This window comes from Hyalella azteca, unplaced genomic scaffold, assembly GCF_000764305.2.
Source record: "Hyalella azteca isolate HAZT.00-mixed unplaced genomic scaffold, Hazt_2.0.2 contig2622, whole genome shotgun sequence".
Lineage (NCBI taxonomy): Eukaryota > Metazoa > Arthropoda > Malacostraca > Amphipoda > Hyalellidae > Hyalella > Hyalella azteca.
Genome location: NW_025932889.1, coordinates 9,777 through 31,800, shown reverse-complemented (window position 1 = coordinate 31,800; position 22,024 = coordinate 9,777). Strand labels below are relative to the sequence as shown.

Here is a 22,024-nt window from a genome sequence, read left to right as displayed (position 1 = left end):
TTTGTTTTAGCATAGACGTCATCTGTTTTTATCCTCTCGTGTCTTTTTTAGCCACTTGTAACGTGCCCTCGAAGCTCGATCCGAACGAGACGCCACGACAATCTCTTCGTGGAATAATAATAATAATAATCGTATCATGAAGACTTTACACCTCTGACTCTTCAGAAGTATACCTATGCTCGTAAGACCCTCAAAGAGGGTATTTTGATATGTGTCTCTGCTCCGCAGACCTCAGGGAGAGTTCCGTGGCGTGCCTCAATGCTTGTCAAACCCTTCATATGGTATTCTGACGTGTCTATGCTTGTCAGACACATCAAGAGTCTTCTGACTTGTGTCTATACCCGCCATGCGAGTCTGTGCTCTCAAGGCCACTGAATTGGTCTTCTCACGTGTGTATAATGCATAAGCTTGTTAGACCCTTGAATGGATCTTCTGACGCGTGAGCATGCTCGTCAGACCCCTCATGGGGTCTTCTGACGTGTGTACTATTATGCATATGCTCGGCAGATCCTTTAAAGCAGGTATTCGTGAGGGATGAGCTCTGAGTTAGGTTACAACAACGTCTCGAGAAGACTATTATTTAAACGAGACGTGTTAAACGACGACTATTTCTCACTATGTACGGGCACATGAAAAAGTGGTAAATCAATATAAATTTTCCTTGTTGTGTTTTCTATTATGTGTATCTGGATTCGTGTTCACAATAGTCATTTGTCGATCAGTTTCATCTGAAATGACAGGATATTCCGGATGTGATCATGACCCCAAATACCAATTTAGTGTTACTTTTTAGATGCAGTTCACGCTGTTGCCGCCAGTCTCTGGAATGTTGGCAATCCTGACTGCCTTCCAATCCGGACTCTCAGGGTTGCCAGATGAGCCTTTTTCCGGCCAAATTTCGCAAATGCGGCCTTTTTTAAATGCAATGACCCGACAAAATTTATTTGGCCGTTTTGTCCGTTTGGGACCTTTTTTATGAAAGTTATATTCTTTTGTATTATTTTTATCCATCACTCGAGATTTCTTGTGACCTAAGATGAGCACGCTTAAATTTCGACACGTAAGTTTTCAAAACTTCCGTCTAGGTGGCAATACGGACCGAGTGACGCCTAATCCGTGCTACACGATGGTTAAAGCCTGGGACTATATACAGCTGCCCACTCATATTATTATTAACCATTGATGGCAGAGCTGAGAGTGCGTAGAGTTTCCCCCTTTGGTGAAGAGCGCTGTTCTCGATTCATTCATCCTCTAAGTGCGAGGCGCCACAAGGTATGAATTGTTTGAACTATGAATTGTTTTAATCCTTCCTACGCTTATTAAAACTTGTTTAATGAATAATTTGACTTAAACAAGGTAAACTAGTATTTTGTAGTACTATTCTATATAACTAAATTATTATTTAAGCAAATTTTCTTATAATAGGAAGGTATTACATTACGCTATCATTATTGACTGTTCACAGAACTAAACACGATGTGTGAGTAATGAAATGGCATAAGGCTAACCTGCCTTGACTTGGCATGTGGGCCGTGGCTGGTGGTCGCGTTATTTAAGATATCAATAAGTGGTGCTTAATGCAACTTTGCCTTTCCCTCTTTGTGCAATATTGAAGATCCTCCTGGCATTGTAATAATAAAAGTTTTGCACTAATATTAAGTTGTAAATCAAGTTCTACGTTACAAATACAATTACTGACTCCGTAAATCAGCGATGTGGTTAAGGTCGGCAAAGTTGAAGGTTAACTAAGAATGTTTCGTGCATTTAAAGAATACAATTTAGAAAATGATGAAAGTTAGTGGCGTAAATCTACTTTAGGAACGGTGTGTACGTATAATTATAATAGCATAAAGTTGCAGCATTTGTTCATTTAGGCTTCCTCAGTAAGTTGAACTATATTTTTCGTGGGCTCTGGCAGATTGAAAATCAGGTTTCCAAATGACATTTTCAAAATTTAATGTTTCAAATGTATTGACATTCATAATAAAGTTACAAGACGCAGTGAGTATGAAATTTGGATCGACATACGTACAAGTTTATTTATTGATCTCTATAATTATGCATAATAATTGAGTGCCGCTCACTAAGAAATCTAAAAACAATAGCGTGATCTGCACTACATACGTAGAGAAAATTTTTTTGGCTGAATAATGTTCAATTATCAGTTCTTAGCTAACACTGAATATTATCTCGAAAAATATATTTCTTTCTAACAACTCATTACATTTCCACAATACAGCAATGACCTAATTTTTGATGAATTGAAGAAAATCTTTGCATATCAGGATAGTCTATTAGTTTTACAGATTCAAAATAAGGAAAGCGTAAATATAATCTGTATTCATCAATACGAAAACAAAACATATTCTACTCAGCAAATATTATTTATTCTAAAATAAAATCATCTTAAACATACGTATGTATATCTATATTCATCGGTAGAGCTCGCGAAATGCAAGGGAAAATTTGCCACCTTTGGTGGTTGAAATTCAACTCAACCTGCAGACATACGTGAAGAGATTCAAGAAGACGAGAAGTAAAGAAGCTGGAGTTTTTTAATAAAAACCTAACTCCTTTATAATAGTCAAGGAAATAATGGATTAACATGAATGATGAGTGAAGTCCGAAACAACAGATTTTTGTTGATTTCCTTCTAAGGCAATTCATGCAGTAAAACGTCAGTACAAACTCTACATCACATCGACGTCTTAGATTTATACTTCCTGCCGACAGACGGTAGAAATTACAGCATCTTTAAAAGACAGTAATTTATGATATGTTCATCGGATTAATGAACTAAATACTCAACAATTATTACAATTAGACTGCAAGCAATCGGAACATTGTATCGTGATCTTCGTGGTACGTAACCAAGAATATTAGAGTGAAAAAATGCAAGAAGCTTACCGATCACGCATATACTGGTCGCCATCTAATCCGAACGTTTACATATATAATTACAGCACTACAGTGCACTCTCTAATCATTCTAACTTTTTAAATGAACAGCATTAATGGAAGCTGTGGAAGTTATTTAATAATAACAGTTGGAAAACATGGTTAGAATTAGACAGGGTTATGACTTAAGCACCTAAGATGACATCATTGTAGCTCAAGGACAGTTTATGGTACGCTGAACTGGCCACACTTATTGGTCCTTAATGATGCTAACGCTTGGGAACCTTGGCTTTGACGCAAGAATGCGCTGGTGTTGCGCAAGATTATGCAGTAGCCGCATGAGGGCCTTGTTTTGGCGCAGGTATTTAGACGCCAGAGTTGACTCGTAACGCTGGTGTTAATGTCAGTAGGCGTTGGTGTTAAAAAAAAGGAGGAGGGCGCTGGTGTTAGCGCAAGAGGGCGTTGGTGTTAACGCAAGAGGGCGCTGGTGTTAACGCAAGAGGGCGCTGGTGTTAACGCAAGAGGACGCTGGTGTTAGCGCATAAGGACGCTGGTGTTAGCGTATAAGGACGCTGGTGTTAACGTATAAGGACGCTGGTGTTAACGCATAAGGACGCTGGTGTTAGCGCATAAGGACGCTGGCAACAAGAGGGGCCAGCAGCAGCGCGAGGGTGGCGGGCGAGGCGAGGGAGGCGCCGTTGCAGTAGTTCGTGGAGCAGCAGTTGATGACGCGAGCCTCGTGCGAACCTGCGAGTACGACAACGAATTAATTAAACACGAATTATTAGTGCTATTAACGTCGATTTTCTAACATAGTGCAGCGCAGTTAAGGGGATATACATACATTTGGAATAAGAGAGTATTCTGGCCGGTACTTTTTCAAATATTTTTTTGTTCGTCAGATTTGCGATCAGTCTTAGGATACTCGTGCTTCATCACTGGTAACTCAAAAATTCCGTGAGAAGACGCGAACCAGAAAAATCTATTCAACTTGCTATACAGACAAAAGAAAATCATGTTACAGATCTCATTAGAGTTCAATGTTGAACTCAAGTTTTGTGCTCTAGCAAAATCCGGAGAATCTTCTATTCGTAGTTTTACGTTGAAAATATATCCCGTAGGTGGACGAATTACAATTTATGCAGGGAATTTATCTTCCACGGTAGCCAACTAGATAAGTAAATCAAAACTGTCGAGTGCCCGACTATATAATAAAAATAAAACTGAGGAATAGCCAACTAGATAACGAAATTAAAACTGTGGAATAGCCAACTGGATAACGAAATTAAAACTGTGGAATAGCCAACTAGATAACGAAATTAAAACTTTGGAATAGCCAACTAGATAACGAAATTAAAACTGTGGAATAGCCAACTAGATAACGAAATTAAAACTTTGGAATAGCCAACTAGATAACGAAATTAAAACTGTGGAATAGCCAACTAGATAACGAAATTAAAACTTTGGAATAGCCAACTAGATAACGAAATTAAAACTGTGGAATAGCCANTCAACACGCACAATGTGAGCCGTCAACACGTACAATGTGAGCCGTCAACACGCACAATGTGAGCCGTCAACACGTACTATGTGAGCCGTCAACACGTACAATGTGAGCCGTCAACACAGTATAACTTTCATTACTTCAGTGAGCTTCAAAACAGTAAACGTACTCAGTTCAGGCCATAATGCCGAACTCCTTCTATACGTATATGGCTGATCTTTTCAGTGCACATATCAACTGTACCATATTTACATAGCCATGCAGCAACTGTCGATACAGATTTAGTTGATACAGTTTAAATATACTAGCAAATAAACGACAGTCGGCGCGAAACTACGCTCATGATAATTGGTATAGAAAGCAACCTCTTCATGCGGACAAGTGCCAGTTTCTGAGAGCGATAATCGACGAAATGCATTAAAGATTTTAAATAAATAATTGGATTTAGTACAGCTAATATTAATAATAGCTAAATCAATAATTTGATTTAACGGCGATAAATTGTAGTCTGAATAAAATAAAACAATAATTCTACCAAGGATTATAGACAAATTTAATTTAAAGGATTCAAAATATTATATTTAAATTTAAGAGAAGATGCACCATTCCGGTGCTCGTGCGATAAAATCCGATGCAATTTAAATAACCTTAATGTAAACTATAGATACTTGATAGATTAACTAGAGGATTAAAATAGGTTCAATTAATCGGAGAAGTGCTTCACGACATGAAACATTATATATTGCACCTACATTGATACAGCATGCATGTAGGCTGACGCTACATAGATAAATCAACAGCGATGAATTCTAATTACTATGTTATTTATCTAAAACAGCAACACAATCATACAGCATGCATGTAACAGTGATGCATGTAGGCTCACCAGACAGGCGTTCTGCGACTGGGTGCAGTGGATGGGGTGGCCGAGCTGTCCCTCCTCACAGCCCGAGCACTGGTAGCACTCGAGCGCTGTAGCGCAGCACGCGCACAGCAGCACCAGCAGCAGGGACGCTACACGCACGCAGCCCGCCATCTGTAGTACGTAATGTCAGGTGTCTATTTGAGGGTGACGTATGATAACCTAGAGGGTGATAGAAGATCACCTGATAGTAAATCTTTCACGGCACAGCCACGACTCTAGCGTAAGGGCAAAGAATCGCTGAGAGTGGGATGAGGGAGCGAGTTTAGGTAAGAACCTCACTGTAGGGCTGGCGGGACACAACTGACTGGCTGATACGGACTGGTTCTTACAGCTGAATTGTCATGTGGATGACCTTAAATTTCACGTATATGTTTAGTAATTTTGATGTAGTGCGGCATAACAGAAAGATTTAGAAATGTGGTAGTAATGCAGCACAACACGAAGGTATAGGAATGTGGATGAAAGCAATATCACAACAATGAGAGGAATTACACAAACTAATTTGGCAATTCGGACACTAAAATTTAGATAGCACATAAATGTTAGATAATATATAAAATGTATTTTTGTCTTCGCGTTGCGCTCAACATGTCCTATGCAGTCAAGCTCATGGATTTCTACATTTAGACTGACTCGTTCTATATATATGTGCATACGAACCACAGCACATGCAAAATAATGTTAATGAGAAAGACCTGTCGAATATAAATACTTGATAACTTTGCAGTGAAAGACTTTTTCTAAATTGAATAATAATATTAAAAAGTTCTTTCAATGAAAAAAAAAAACAAATAATAATTAATATAAAATAATAAGAATAGTAAAAATAAATAATAAAAATAATAATAAGAGCAAAATTCCGTAGAATACCGGGCTACAACAACAATTTATGTAAAGATAATATTCATAATCCACACCTAGTAATTGGCTACATTTGTATAATGTTGCATTAACCAAGATTTCTCAATCATCATTTGTCATGAGGTGCAGATTCATGACGCGATTGCTGCTTCCGCGAGTATACATACGCATTGAGAAAAAAACAGCTCTATAAACTAATCGTTAATGCACGAATACAAAAAATTAACGTAATTTCCTCTCACTCGTGAAATATTTGTAAACTAGTGGAACAGCTTCCTATGAAACCTCGATATACACGACCTTACCTCCAGCGAATTAATGAACGTTAAAATCGTCCTCTGAAGTTGCCCGTGCTGATCGACAGTTTCCTTCAACGCAACGTAATCAAGCACGAAAAAGTAACGTAGCTGTAAGTAAAAGTATTCGACACAAAGGAAAAACTTTATTGTTCTGAGCCTTACTTTTACAAAATTGCAATTATATAAGGTCAACATTTAATGATATTGATGTTTTGATATGATATTTGTATTTCCCATGTAAATTTATATTAGAATAGTGTTTGTTTGTTATTTCATTGAACAAGCTTTAATAAAATGAAGTTTTTCCTTTGTGTCGGATACTTTTTGCACCCACTGTATATAAGCTCGTTTTGCGTATGAGACAGAACACGAATGATCTAGATACAATTAAGTACATGGAAATTCTATAAAACCTAATCAAAATCATCATTCATGGTTGCATTATGTAATGAGCAGAGAGAATATTCAACTAACTGCCCTCGAATGGGTTGGACGGGTTCGATAATATGGAATTTCCGGCGCCAAGTCAAAAACTGCAGCGCACATCCATCCGCATCAGAGTTGTCATCCGTATCAGATTACACATAGAATGCTAGTATTATACCTAGAACTGAGTATTGTCCAGAAAAAAAAGACTGTATGTTGGAAAAATACACATATTTTTTTTACATATTTTTACACATTTTTCCATATTTTTCCATATTTTTTCCATATTTTTACAATTTTTTGAGTGTTGTAAAAACATACATATTTTTAAAAAATACCTATATCCACGAACCGTTATAACAGGGAAAAATTTTATATTTGATATATAGTAACTTGAAATGTGAATGCAGCAAGAAATTATTTTTAGTTATTGACATACGTATATAGCCCTAAGATGGACCAGGCAATAATAATGATAATCTCGAAAATCTAACGAGATGAGAATTACAAACTACGCATTTTTACATAGAAAGAACCAGCCTTTTTATTACCGATTCATAAGAAATAATTGAAGTCATTCAGTTATAGTGTAGCGGTGCATTTGCATCGAAGCATAGTGAAAGCCAATATTGAATTGAGGTAAAAAATTTATAAGCATCGTCTCGAATTGAAATGGAACCCAAAACAATTGAAATAATGTAACATAACATATAGTTTAGTAATATCAGCGTTGAAGAACAAGCCGGGTTGGCCTGTCGCCGATTCTAATTATGATGCTCCTGATTTGTCTCTTTGAGAGCTTCGGACAAGCCATTGGAACAAATCTATCCAAGACTGACGTTGAAGCGAACTGCTGCCGAACATCCACCAATTGTGATGTGGAAGGCGTATCTATAATCGAAACCTATATATAGGTACTTCTTCATAGCTTCATCTAGTCTGTTCTTGAACGCATAATATAAATAAATAAATTCAGTAAAAAACGTTGCAGCTTATGTTGGATTATTAATTGGGCTAGGTTGTCTTATGCTTTGATTATTGTGACAAAATGAACAAAACTATTGTCGTAGAAGGAAAGCTAAAAATATAACTCAGTACTCACTGCAGTGAGTGACAGAGAGCGTCTTTTCTCGTCAACGAAAACGTGAAGTCACGGACGGACAGACGGACGGACGGACAGACGGAAATAGTGTATTTTTTCCATAAATGAGAAAATGAGCTAAAAATATGCAACATTGCATTATATTATACTGAAACTTTCTCAAGTCAGACTAGTGGTACTGAATTTATTCATTTAAACCTTTCGTGAAACTCAAAATTTCCAACTAAGGCTGTAAACTGCGATTTTTAGTTTATTCCGATAGCTCATGCAAGAACTATATCGGTTCGCTCGAATAAGCAAGTAATTTTGGTTTCTACTTCAATTGAGGAGAAGACGACGCTTCTGAAGTGGGGAACATGTAAAGCTTTCTATTGTCTAGTTCCAGACTGGCAGTTTCATCGCGTGAAACTCCTGCGGGCGTGGACCATCCAGAGAAGAAAGTTAGGTTTTTAAGGAAAAAGCCACAACGTCAAATGAAAGTGGCTTTTGGATTTCATTCAGTTCGATCAACTTTCACCAATCTTTGAAAAAAATAATCCCACGTCGCACGCAAGGAATTAATGGCTGAGGCGAGCAGACCACGCCTGTTAGCTGGTCGACCACGCTATTGTGTAGTCACGCAGATTGTGTCACTTTGGTCAATGTATTTGAGTGTGGCTGTCACTCGTATTTAATGTAGCGATCGAGAATGAAGTCCAACAGAACGAGGTTAGACTTTATATTTAAATATTTTCAATTGAAATGGGATTAACCGACAACTTTTACCTATTTGCCCATTGTACAATTGAGCAAATAACATGCAATTTGAATTTCAAGAATCTTCGAATATATAAAGGCCAAAGTCTAACAATTAAAAAAGGGCTTGAAAAATACCTTGGAAAATATTTAAATATAATACTTTACACGAGCAGATCAAACATAGTTCAAAGAAAACTTAGGTATGTTCCAAATATTTGCACAAACAAATTGACAAAATATCAGTGGTATAAAAAATCGCATCAGCAATTTGATAGTTACGCCAACAAAATGCTGGAAAATATTCTGCTTTTGGAGTCATACATGCTGGACTTCCTGTGCAAAATAAATTATCATACACAGCAAGAATTAATTAAGTATATTCACTTAAAATAATTATTCCATGCACGGTGGTCCGTACAAAGCAGACTAGACGCCTACTTCACTTCCATTACCGCTCGTTGAAATCAGCATCAGAATTAAGGAAAGCACTCATACGTATAGCATTGCACAACATCGCGCGCACTAACAAGCCTTGAGCCACATCACAACTACACGTTAGCAAGTTAATGAGATTTCGTGCCTACGACAATAGCATTGCAAGACCAACACCCGAACAAACGGCATGCAAGGCGTGCAGAAAACTTATGTCGCAACCACGAGGCACACGCAATGTGACTTGATAATTAATGTACACAGATAATTAAATGGCGACGTGAAACTATGCGACTCAAGGTCACTAATAATTATTTTTAGACTGAATAAAATTAGGATGTGGTAAAAGACTTGAATATATGAACGTTTAGATTATATGTTATATTAGCGGGACTGTACAAGCGTTCGAGACAATCCTGCCTAGCTGGGGTTCATGTTTCTCGTTCATCTACGGTTCGCTCTAACACAAACAAACCCATTCATGAGAATTAAGTTGAATATTACTCTGAACATTCTGTAGGAGGCGGGTATAGATAAATTTATTTAACTATTCTGCAAAGATCTATATCTATATATCTTTAGCACGAATAATTTCTAACGTGATATAACATTAATTTGCACGTATGAGATGTCAAGTAAATTGTATTCATAAATTAGATACAATCACTGGAAATAACTTGTTTGAAGTGATATGTGTGAACATACCCGGTACGTAAACTAGCAAGCGGGGACTGTCAAAGAGTACTGAGACGACTGACTGCTTTTTCTACAGAGTAGTTGCAATAACAAACGCCAGAGCGAGAATAACATAAAAAATTCAAGACTCAGTAAAGAAACACATTCGGGATAGCCAATTAATTGAGCAGGCGTGCATACATGTGGGTAACAATGAGCTGAAGGCTGCTTTACATCAAGAGACTCGATGTAAAATCAACCGGAATTACAGGGGACGTGGAGGGCACGGCGGTAGGTGCACCTCATCGCTGTTTGCGTCCTGACCTTGAATACGTGGTCCGGGTGCATGCAGGAGTGCGGTGTTCCGGACACGATCCGCATTCTTCATGATTACTATCATCTATATTAAGAGCGGTAGGTACTTGTAGTGGTAGGTACTTGTAGGTACTTGTTGTGGAGGTGGAGAAATGGATAAATTTTAAAGAAATCTCTTGTACACGCAGAGATATCTACTTGAAAAGTTTTATTCTATATTCATTTTAATTTTATAGCCATATTAAGGAGAAAATAAAAGTACCACCATAAATAAAAGCGTACAAATTTATATTGCGTTATTTCATTCGCAAAAAAATGTAAAGGGATATTTGCCGACGAACTTCAGATATAAGAAATGAATTAGCTTACAATGCTGAAATTCAGCCTTATCAGTGGATATAATATGAGTAATGATGCCAGCACATCGCTAGGGTCATCACACCAGCAGCTCACACATCAGCAGCAGGACCATCAGCCTGTAGTTAATGGTGCTGCATGATGCCAGCACATCGCTTAATTGGGTCATCACACCGGTTAGGTTGCACTCATAGCACTTGACTGGCAGTTTCTGCGGCAATCAGTAAGAATGTGTTCGAATATATCGAATACATATTAACAGCTTGCATGCTTTGGCGATGAAAACGTCAAGGTCGCTATACTATAGTTAACATCGTACCGCATGTGTCCACGTTGTAGTGGATACAGAATTTTATGGACTTCAGCGAAATGCCAGTGCCTTGCACATACTTCTGCTTGAGGCAATAATTATATATAGGCAACGCTTCTGCGACATTAAATTGAAAGGAAAATTTCACGCGAGCTCTTTGATAGGTAACTCTTCCCGACAACGATGAATTGAATTGCTTTCAAATAAATTTAATAGCGTTTTGTTAACCTACTTCAAATAATAAGGTTATATTGATATTGTGTCAATTGGATAATTCCAAGCAAGCTCTGTTTCTCCGATCTTTGTTCTATCATGAGTTATGAAGGAAGTCTTTTAAATTTAATTGTACAGTAATCGTATTATGATACGTTCAACATTAAAAGCGTTCACGTCGTAGTTGAGTTCTACACACGAATGTACAGCGCTCATGAACTGGTCAGACAAATTAGAATGCCATGAGTGACACCACGCACGCTCTATAGTGACTCACGGCAGAACTAAAAATTTACGAAAGTTACAATGCAAATTCCTCTAAAAAGTCAAACTGAAACAACATTAAGTTATTTCTAACAACATATAAATAATGCTTTCTTATAATAATAAGTAATCGCAAGTCGAGCTACGTCCCGAGAATGGAGAACTTGATCTTAATAAATTTCACAACAAAAACTACGCGTATTTAGTTCATTTTCTGTTACATCAACTTTTGTCAATGTTATTTTTATCGACATAACTGGTGACGAGAGTGACCGCCAGTAGACCAAGGGTCAGAGAGTGCAATAGCAACTTCGAGTGCGACCTGCATGGTTTTGATGTTGAGCTTGTATGATCAATCACGTAGTTATGACGACGTCTTGTCATGAGCTCTGCTACATTCAAATGAAGTCACGGCCGCAGAACAAAGCAACGACTACACCAGGCAACGCAAGGCTTCTGGACATCGATTAGTCATGCGTGGAAGAACATGGCGTGGAAGAACGGAGCTACAGCACATTAGTCGAAACTAATGTTTTACACATATGGTTTGTGCTCGTTACGAGCTTCACTACATGTGAGCTCTTATGACATCTTAGAATAGACCGCTTGTCCTTGTGTTAATCAATGGAGGTTAGCGTAAATTTTACTGCCTGTTTCGAAGTCACACGTTCCCAGGTACGAAACATTATGGTTTGAATGTATCTCATAGTGATATGTAGTTGCTTTAAATAATTGCTCGTAAAATTACAGATTTGAATTTTATCCCTAAAAATCAATGAAGTAATCAAAGTTATTATATATTGGATATTAAATAAATTATGTAGTCATTCCGAAGCATGGAAACATTTGTTTTGAAACCCGCAGATACTCTGAACGCGAATAAACAAAATTCTGTATTTCTCCAACAGGTTTTCAAAGCCACAGAAACTATTTTGCAATTTGGCTTACCTTGACCAGCATGAAGGGAAGGCAGGTAAACCCAAGCCCCTTAATTACGTTACGACATACCGCACGACGCACAGGGCTGGTCTCCAGGATTTGCTTATTAGCGGACGGGATAATTACATGCGTAATGCGTATGCAAGGCCAAGCTTACTTTAAATCACACGTCACGTACTGAATATCGCGAACAAAAATATGGTTAAGCATAAAATTGAATGAAACTAATACAATATTAGCATGCGAGTAATGAAGGTGACCTCGAGCTACCGGTATGATAAGTTCGGTTCTCTGGCAACAGATGATGGGAGTTGCGACTGAATACAAAGACATGAAGTGAGCTGCGCAGGACTGAATATTGTAATAATACAAGCATATACTTGCTGAGCTCGAGTTTGTTAACAAATTATCGTGTAGTGACGAGTGTGCTCCATAACCGCAGCCGTAACAATTACTTTGGGAATATTGTGACATACAAATACCATCAAACATAAGGTAGTGATTAGCTCTATTGAGCTATTGTATCGAATATCGAACTACTAAACATTAAATTTGTATTCAAGAATTTTACAATGGCTTCGGCCAGGCTCTTTCATTGATTTCTCTGACGTAGACTGAATCCTCCTGGGTCACGTTACACCGATTTGCATAATCGAGGCATAACAAACAAGCATTTCGAATGCAGGATATTTTCTTGATATATGAACAAACGCACGGAACATAAAACCAAATTAGCAACCTTACGACAATATTGAATCGAAATACTCTCAATTGATCAACTACGTGACGCTAACCTTCTTAATTCTATTGTACAATCAGTATTAACCTTCCGTGACGTTTCCTTTTTAATCAATGTGCATTTTTTTTGTCCGCTCTATTTGATAATGCGGACATTTTTTTAATGCAGGGAGTGCACGCATGATACAGGATATAGCCGCGACTGCTGATCGGGAATCGCGTTCCGGGAAATTATCTGGAAGTTCACGCATGACGAGTTGAGAGAATGACACGTAACGTGTAGCATTAGACGAGCACTTAGTCGGCGAGTTCTCTGATAATATTCTGCAATAGGACTTAATTTAAAGCGGCCCTATTAGCATATTTCAACAATAGCTCACTGTAGTGTCGGTGCTCATACGGAACAAAGAGTAGAGAAATTATTGCTTCCAAAAGATTAATAACTGCATATTGTCTCGTATCAAAGTGAATTTATGATAGAGCCGGCACACCTTCTCGGGTCAAAAATCAATGATAATGATCGCAATTTAATCTTTAATTTCAATGATAATAAGACTACTTCACTTTTAGATTTGTCTCAATAATTTGGATTGGCTTCTCGAAAATTAATTACTTTCAAGACCCATACATAGAAGAGTTAGATACATTCATTTATTTCAGACTATCGACAGCTTAGAAAAGATCCAATCAAATGACCTATATTTACATCTCCTTTAAAGAAGCCACGAAAAGTGAATAAATCGGCGACAGGCCACAACAGGCCTATTCTGCAGTGACGACATCTCTATGATATGATATATTTTCTTAGAAAGACCAGTCTGTCGTTAATTACGAGCGTTGCTACATAATTCGGTGATAATAAAGCTCTTTGTCTTGTACGTGACCAAGCAACAAGATAATTGCTCCAGGATCAATGTTGACGATCGAGTCTAAACTTCTTCAGACGTCATCCAAGATTGGAAGCCTGCCCAATAAAAGTGACCCTGGTCTACGCGCTCAGACAGCGACACGGTGTTAGATCAATAGAGCAGGCCTCTGATGTCAGCATTATATATGTATGTCCATGATCTCTGCCATGATAAAAAATATCTTTTGAACACGAGGTAGGCCTGCTGGTGTCAGCATTATATATGTCCATTATCTCCGCCATGATAAAAAATATCATTTGAACACGAGTTGGTTACACACAAGGGCAAGTAAGCATTGCTTTAAGTTTAACCGGATGATCTGAGGACAATCTGCGATTAGCCGTCGTACTTATGAGGTTCATAATTATTTCTGTTCAACAATAATAGCAGCTCGAAAAAATAACGGTAAAATAATGTTGATGTAGTGCGGACAGAGTATGGACAATTTAGTTTTGATTTAAGTACGAAGAAACACAACATTATAATTTAAATGATTGACTGGACTGAAGACTGGAATAAATAGAACTCAGCAATGGTTATTATTTGCTGGAAATTCTAAGGCAAAATTACGTCTATGTTTAGAATAAGGTACGATTTCTCTTCTAGATTTCTTTTTCAAGTTTCTCCAGAGAAATCATCATTAAATAGCTTATATTTCCGAATCAAAGCACCTAGAACTGAAAACCTAAGAGGTCGCGGTAGATAGGGAAAATCAATAATCAATCTGTGCAGAAAACTGACCTCTAACCTTTACACTGTTACTCCGGCTAAATAAACCGCAGCTTCCTTTCATTGGAAAAATACATTCTACGTCATCTTTTAAAATTTCATGTTTATAAATATTCTTCACTAAGTGAGGGATTTACCTCAGAGACTACAACAATTGCGCTGAAAGGCGCTTTCTTCCACCTAAATATTTATCATCTATGGTTTTTGCTGCAGATAACTACTCGTAGAATATATCCGATTTCCATAAATAGTACGGATTTTTAGGCAAATTTACCAAGTTTTGGCAGTGGCACCGACAAGGTGACAAATTAAATTAACCATTTATTGCATTTTAAAAGTGATCTCTAATTGAATCATTTTTTATAATTTCGGCAAAAATTTCTTTCCTGTTATGGCTGACTGGATATAGGCAGGTAGGTAGCCGCGATAGGGCTTGCTATTCAAGAGCTGGGCCTGACCCAGGGAACATTACGCACGATAACGCGTGTCCGGGCTAAATGGGCTACTGTACGTGCAGCACTGCAGTCGCCGCAGTTGGCGACGAATACATTAACTGACATAAAATCCTGAGTCATATTGGCCTTCAAATTAATGTGAGATTTGCTGTGTACTCGAAGCAGAAATAATCATTTGTTTATGCTAAATGTTAAATGAAAGATTCAGCGAGCTCTTCATCTTTTCTAATTCAGAAGTCCGAATGTTACCTCTCCTCCTGAGAAGCACTCAGTGTAAAAGTTGACTATTATAGGCAAGATTTTTAAGTTCCGTCTATATATATGGCGCTTCAATTTACTAATGAACTATAAAATCTAATCGGAGGATTGTAATTCTAAATATTTTCGTCCCTTGCAAATAAGCGCAACCCGATGTCAATGACTTAAATTTCGCGAGCCCAGCTGGATTAATTAAAAAACAATTACCTTTCCTATGTTAAAATAATTCAGACCCGAGAAATGAGAAAAGATTCCATGATGAATAGACTTTAAGTAAATGCTAGCAAAAAGTGGAGAAGCATCCCGCATCAAAAATCAACGTACTATTTCTTGCCTACAAGTCTCTTAAAAATCTATATATAAAAATGTTACAACTTAGGATGAATTAACCATATGAATCATTTTAAGCGACATGGAAAGGAGTTTACGAAGCAGTCCGATAAAACAAGTCGGTAATGTGATGCCACGAGCTCCTTGGTATGAATAATCTATCAGCATGGATGCGAGGCTCTGACCTCAGAGCTGTCAGGTCGTGTCACGACAAATGGCTGAACCTTGTGCGTATACAGCGCACAGTACGCCTGTACGTACCAAGTGCGCACGTACAGTACGCCTGTGCGTGCAGCGCGCAGTAGGTACGCACGCGTGGGCATGACCCTAACGCACGATCCCAGCCTCGAGTTCAACCATGAGAAATTGTTACCTAGCGACTCGTAATAATTCTAAAATGTGGATACGTAAGATTCATGACAGAGGAAAGTTTCGCCCATTAAAAACGTAAAGCAGTACTTAATGAGCCAATTGGCAGTCTATAATTCACTGTTAGAAATTATAAGAATTAAGCACATCTTCTTATCGTTCAAAACACTTAGGAGCATCAGTCTTATTACCCAGAAACCCTCGCTGGAACAATAAAAGTCACATCTGCCCGAAAATTACACGACTTAAAACTATAATCCATTTTATATGAAACATTTTTTGGTGTAGCAAGCACTATGAAAATTAAATATCTCATGGCATGAAAGACTAAAGCTTCACAAGCACCAGTTGCCCTACATTCGCACAGACGAAACAGACGAAATTAATCGCGTCTCTCACCACACAGCAGGCGGAGTTTGGCAGTAGCTACTATCTATATATAGTGAGCGCAGCATAGCTCTTGAGTAGCGTTTTTATGAAGGCTTCAACGTTCATTGCTGAGAGGGAGACAAATGAGACATTCTCCCTAGCTGTAACCCTGCAGAGCTCTGCCGCGAGATCGCCAAGTGAGCTCGTCCGCGAGACACACTTAAGTCAACAGTAAAGAGGACATTATAAAAATTATTTATTCAAAACTTATTGCAAATCAGATAGCTGTTCACTAATTTAATTCGAGAGTATGATAGTTTAGCAAATAATATAGCGACAAATTTGAAAGGGAATATGCCGTGAATTTTTCATTGATAAAAGAAAAAACTCAAATAATTATAAATTCGCATTGCAAATATATTTAAAAACTGAAAATATCTCATATTTCATTTATGCTGCAACGTCGATTAGCCCGTGCAATGAAGGCAGCAGGCTCGTAGCTAAGATACGTGCGCGCAATACCTGCGCCGCTCCTACACTTGCGTCACTCAGGCGGCGTGTGCTGCGACCTGCAACCAGACATGAACTTCGGTCCTGAACTTAGGTATTGAAATAGCGAGCGTGGAGACTTTTGTAATAAATACTAACGCTTTGAAGGTCAGGGCATGTACAATAACTTCGGTATTGAAATAGCGAGCGTGGAGACTTTGGCAATAAATACTAACGCTTTGAAGGTCAGGGCATGTACAATAACTTCGGTATTGAAATAGCGAGCGTGGAGACTTTGGTAATACATATGTACTATCGCTTTGAAGGTCAGGGCATGTACAATTGTTTATTAGGTAGCTTGGTCACTTGACAAGCTTAAAAAGAAAAAAATGTAAGATATTCTCACGCGAAATTCAACAAACTATATGTGTGTGAGAAATTATTACTGAATTCATAAAATATAATGAAGAGCAGGAAAACTGAACATTGTCAATGCAACTTGAGAGTTTTGTCCTGTTTGCAATTTCATACAAGCGTCAAATGTGTGATGAGTAATTTCGTTTGCTGGGTGGTGCATAACAGCGATGATGCTGGCAGTGTGACACACCAATAACATGCACAGTGAAGCAGGATGAAACATAGCGCTGTGCCACACGACGTAACAAGGCGCAGTGCCACACGACGTAACAAGGCGCTGTGCCACACGACGTAACAAGGCGCAGTGCCACACCTGTCTCTTATACACATCTAGATGTGTATAAGAGACAGCCGGACAAAACTGCCACGCTGGACAAAACTGCCACGCCGGACAAAACTGCCACGCCAGACAAAACTGCCACGCTGGACAAAACTGCCACGCCGGACAAAATTGCCGTGCTGGACAAAACTGCCGTGCTGGACAAAACTGCCGCGCAGGACAACACTGCCACGCTGGACAAAACTGCCGCGCAGGCAAAACTGCCGTGCTGGACAAAACTGCCGCGCAGGACAACACTGCCACGCCGGACAAAACTGCCGTGCTGGACAAAACTGCCGCGCAGGCAAAACTGCCGCGCCGGACAAAACTGCCACGCCGGACAAAACTGCCGCGCCGGACAAAACTGCCGTGCTGGACAAAACTGCCGCGCCGGACAAAACTGCCGTGCTGGACAAAACTGCCGCGCCGGACAAACATGCTATGCGTGGAGATCCAGCACAGCAGGTTCATCAGCTTACATGCCTATGTCAATATTCTACAAGTTAGCGTTTGAATGTGCTTGCCAACAGAGCATCCTATTCATCGTCATGGCCAAGCAGGATAATTCAATTTATACTTGTTTGCTGCATTTAGTAATGAAAATAAAAAACATACTCTGAGCGGCAGTGGCTGGAGATAAAATTCTGCAACAATCACAGGGTGAAAAGTAGCTTAACACTTCATTACAAAATCTCTTAGACACTAGAATAGAGGTGTGGTGACACAAATATATTTTCATAGAATGAAATAACTTATGAGAACACTTGGATTAAAAAACTTACTCTATTTATCAAACTTGCAATCGCGTGTCATAAAATAGACATAACTTGCGACAAAAATCCTCATTATACGGCACGTTTTATAAGAAACTACAATCAGTCACGTCAGGCCACAAGCAGGCTGCACGAGAACTGACTGTAGAAAGAGGCCTATGGCTTCAATAAAAATTAAGGTTATTTCTTCACTAAAATGAGGCTTGTTCATCAGGCTGAAAAGTTAGAAGATACCCAAGATGACGCAAATTCGTTCCTTTTTATCCTGAATCTTGTTAATTCAGGCACCCTTGCATTCTTTGTGTTTGCCAGTTTTAAAATAAACTCTCTCATGTATGTCATGTCAACATGAGAATAAAATTGAGCGATTTGGCTTCATCATTCTTTAATGAAGCCATTTGAAGCATGATAATGCTGCGTCCAGACACATGTTCAAGTCTACACTATAGTAACAGCAATTAGACCATAAATTGAATTGCACTTCTATACTGGCGAGTCTCACCCTGAGCATCAAAGCGTTGAGGAAGAGCCCACCACCAGCCTTGCCCTCATCAAACTCGGAAGCAATTTTTTTAAAAAGTGGGTCCACTATAAATTCCAAGTCAAGAGATGACAAATTGAGGGCGGCGGGGTTGCTTTCTATTGTGGCGGCCTTCTTCGTCTGCAATAGAAACATTTGAGGTGAAAAAGTGTTACGCAGGGCGACGTCGCTCTCATAAGCAGCCTGCATGCATACTTACCAATGTTCAGTACACATTAACACGTTTATAACAGCTCATTGTTTCTCAGATTCCTACAACAAATTGCAGGTATTGTCTCATATATTCACACCAGAAGATTAACAGTGTGCAATGAAACATAAAGTAAAAACTTATTTGCTTCATTTTGCGATAAATTGTACACCTAAATATTAATCAAGACAGTTTTAGAGCCTTCTATTTATAAACTTGTAATATTTTCCGAGATTTTGAACCAATTTTTCATCAATGGTACCACACAATAGTTGGTACAAATCGTTCTAAGTGCGTCAAAATGGTCTGATGAAAGCAGTTTGGCTCCAAGCTTACTTATTCCTTCTCAAAAAAAAAAGGTAATGTCTTTGTGACACAATAATTCGATCCCGTGTATTACTGCAGCCTACCATTTGTAAAATGTTAAAACTGGTTCCAATTATAAATTCAACAAGTCGAGATCAGGATTATCTGGATAGTACTATAAATATCATTAAAATAATAATACCCTGTTTTTAAGCAACTATACACTTTTCTTTTAAAAATGGTCAATTATCAGCCTAACTTCACTAGGATAATCTTTCACAAAGGACTCCTATGTAATAACTGTGGTGGCATACTTCAAGCCCTACTGAAATATAGATGCAGATGCCGAAATGAGAAACAAGACATAAGACATGAGCCCTACTCTTTTTCTTTTAATTTTGCCGATCTGTTCCCCAGGCTGGTCGCCATCAACATCTTCAGGAGCATGACCAGCATCATGCTGAGTGCGGCCCAACCCGCCCGCCATGCGCATGGTGTCCGTGTGTACGCTGTCCACTCGGTACGCATAGATCTTGGTGCTGGCATCCAGTGTGCAGCTTGCCACCTGAACAGTTTCACCTTCTGATCACTACATCAATACAACAACTCAGATATATGTTACTTGACTCATGAACAGCAAACTAGAGGAACAGAAATTTTAGGTTAGATGTCAATATAGACATCGAATTTGAGATAGTTGTTCAGATAAACATAAGAAGAAAAAAGAAATTTGTGCAATTGAACTTATAATGAGGAAAAATAAATCATCTGCTTGACTGTAATGAACAATGTTGAATTTTCAAAGTTCAGAGATATATTTAGATATCCTGATGCAGAGATCAAGAAAAAATGCTGTAGTTTGTCACCTGAAAGTTGTTCATGTCAGAATGCTTCTTCTTAAGCATGTCGGTCATGAAGTCAATGAGCTGCAGATTGAAGGCATTTTTGATGTTGATTTTCTGTAATAAGATATTAAAAAGTGAGTAAGAGAAAATAAATACTCAGGTAAATAAAGTCTGAGAGATAAATTCCACTAAATTACTATCAAGTATAAAATGCAGACATAGCCAAGCAGTTGAGGTGTCAAGTACAAACAATAAAACTGTACATAAAATACTCAAGTAAATACAAATAAAATTGTCACAACTGTCAGTACTATTCTACGTTAATAGAATTTTATTACAATTAAAGGGCACTTGCCAAATTGAAAAAATTGTAATTCATCTTCCCGCGTAGTCTTGCAGAATAAACTGGATTATTAGAATAATAAGCCAATATTCAATCCCTGAAAAGGACCAGATATTAATCAATAATTAAGCAACTTCTCACATTCTCAGCACTGAGTTGGATGCACTTGGTGTAGTGCAAGGCAAGCTGCTGTCCAGTTAGCCTGGGCTCCAGGGACGATACACTGCGTCTCTTGTCCTTGCCGCTTGGGGTGCCATCTGCACCTGGGCTGCCATGTGTGCGGGACTGTTGCAACTGCTGCAGCCGGGATAACTGACGCTGGCGGCGCTCTTCCTCGTCATCCTAAAAGAATATCTTCAATAACCCAACTTGTACAAAAAAAATGACTGGAAAGGAATACGATAAAACAGCTAACTTATGGTGACAAAATTCAAGTCAAAAAACAGCTTTATTTATTTTTGGAAATCAGACTTGGAAGGTAAATATATAAAGGCACAGAAGGATTTATTTGTATTTTTAAAGAGAAGTTTCATTGACCTGTAATGCCAGATAGGCACTGGCAGACTCATCCCCCTTGTTCTGGATGGCAGGAGTGGCAGCAAGCCCAGAGGAGCCAATGCTGCGCCTGTTTCCTCCTGTAAGGCTGAGTCTTGAGTGAACAAGCTGAGCACCACCCGGGGATGGTCCAATTCCAGTCATTCTAACTACTATTAAGTTTTGGTACAAGTTCTATAGGTTGTGAATGATAACTTGTGAAAATCATACCTAGACTGGAGGTGATCTTTTTGAACAGTGGTAAGGAAGAATAAATAAAGGTTGAACAAATATCGATTTTACAAGATGTTCAGATTGTGGCAGTAACTATTTATTAGTTTAAATAAAGCACTACATATATAAAAGTTAGCAAAAAACAGGGAACTTTTATGGATAAGTCATCAAACTATATATTTACGAGCAATTCTAAATGATAACAAAAAGAAATCTCCAAGACTGTTTATATACATTTCATACTTTGTTTCTAAATGTGATGATAGAACCCAATATATACAACTACGGTATTGTAATTATGACAACAACTTCTTGCTTTGCCTATAATGAATAATAATAGAAGAACCCTCATTTTCTATTAAAAACTGAACCTTAGCTGAAGTATCAGGAGCGAGACAAGATAATGAAGATACAGTGTTGATGATTTTAACCATTTGGCAACTGGAATATAGAAATAATGTAATTTTAAATCATAACAACAGCACCTTGTTTAAGATCAAGTTTTGTTTTCTTGCATAGATGTGTTTTGTTGAGGGTTACCAAAATTGAGGTGAAAACAAGTAATGAAGCAAGAGCTTTTTTCAATGACAACAAATATTTCATTTAGATTATCTTTTCTA

At 38.2% G+C, this 22,024-nt stretch overlaps 1 protein-coding gene across 1 annotated transcript; it reads right to left on the bottom strand.

Moving 5' to 3' along the window:
- Window positions 1-3,519: 3,519 nt before the first annotated feature.
- On the bottom strand, window positions 3,520-21,484 carry LOC108666390 (condensin complex subunit 2-like). Its single transcript, XM_018153257.2, has 7 exons — window positions 21,174-21,484; window positions 20,778-20,978; window positions 20,315-20,407; window positions 19,831-20,013; window positions 18,914-19,072; window positions 5,293-5,437; window positions 3,520-3,644 (listed from the first exon to the last, which is right to left on the bottom strand). Exons 1-7 carry the CDS (start codon window positions 21,333-21,335, stop codon window positions 3,520-3,522), a joined length of 1,068 nt encoding a protein of 355 aa, XP_018008746.1. The 5' UTR covers window positions 21,336-21,484.
- Between the last annotated feature and the right edge of the window lie 540 nt (window positions 21,485-22,024).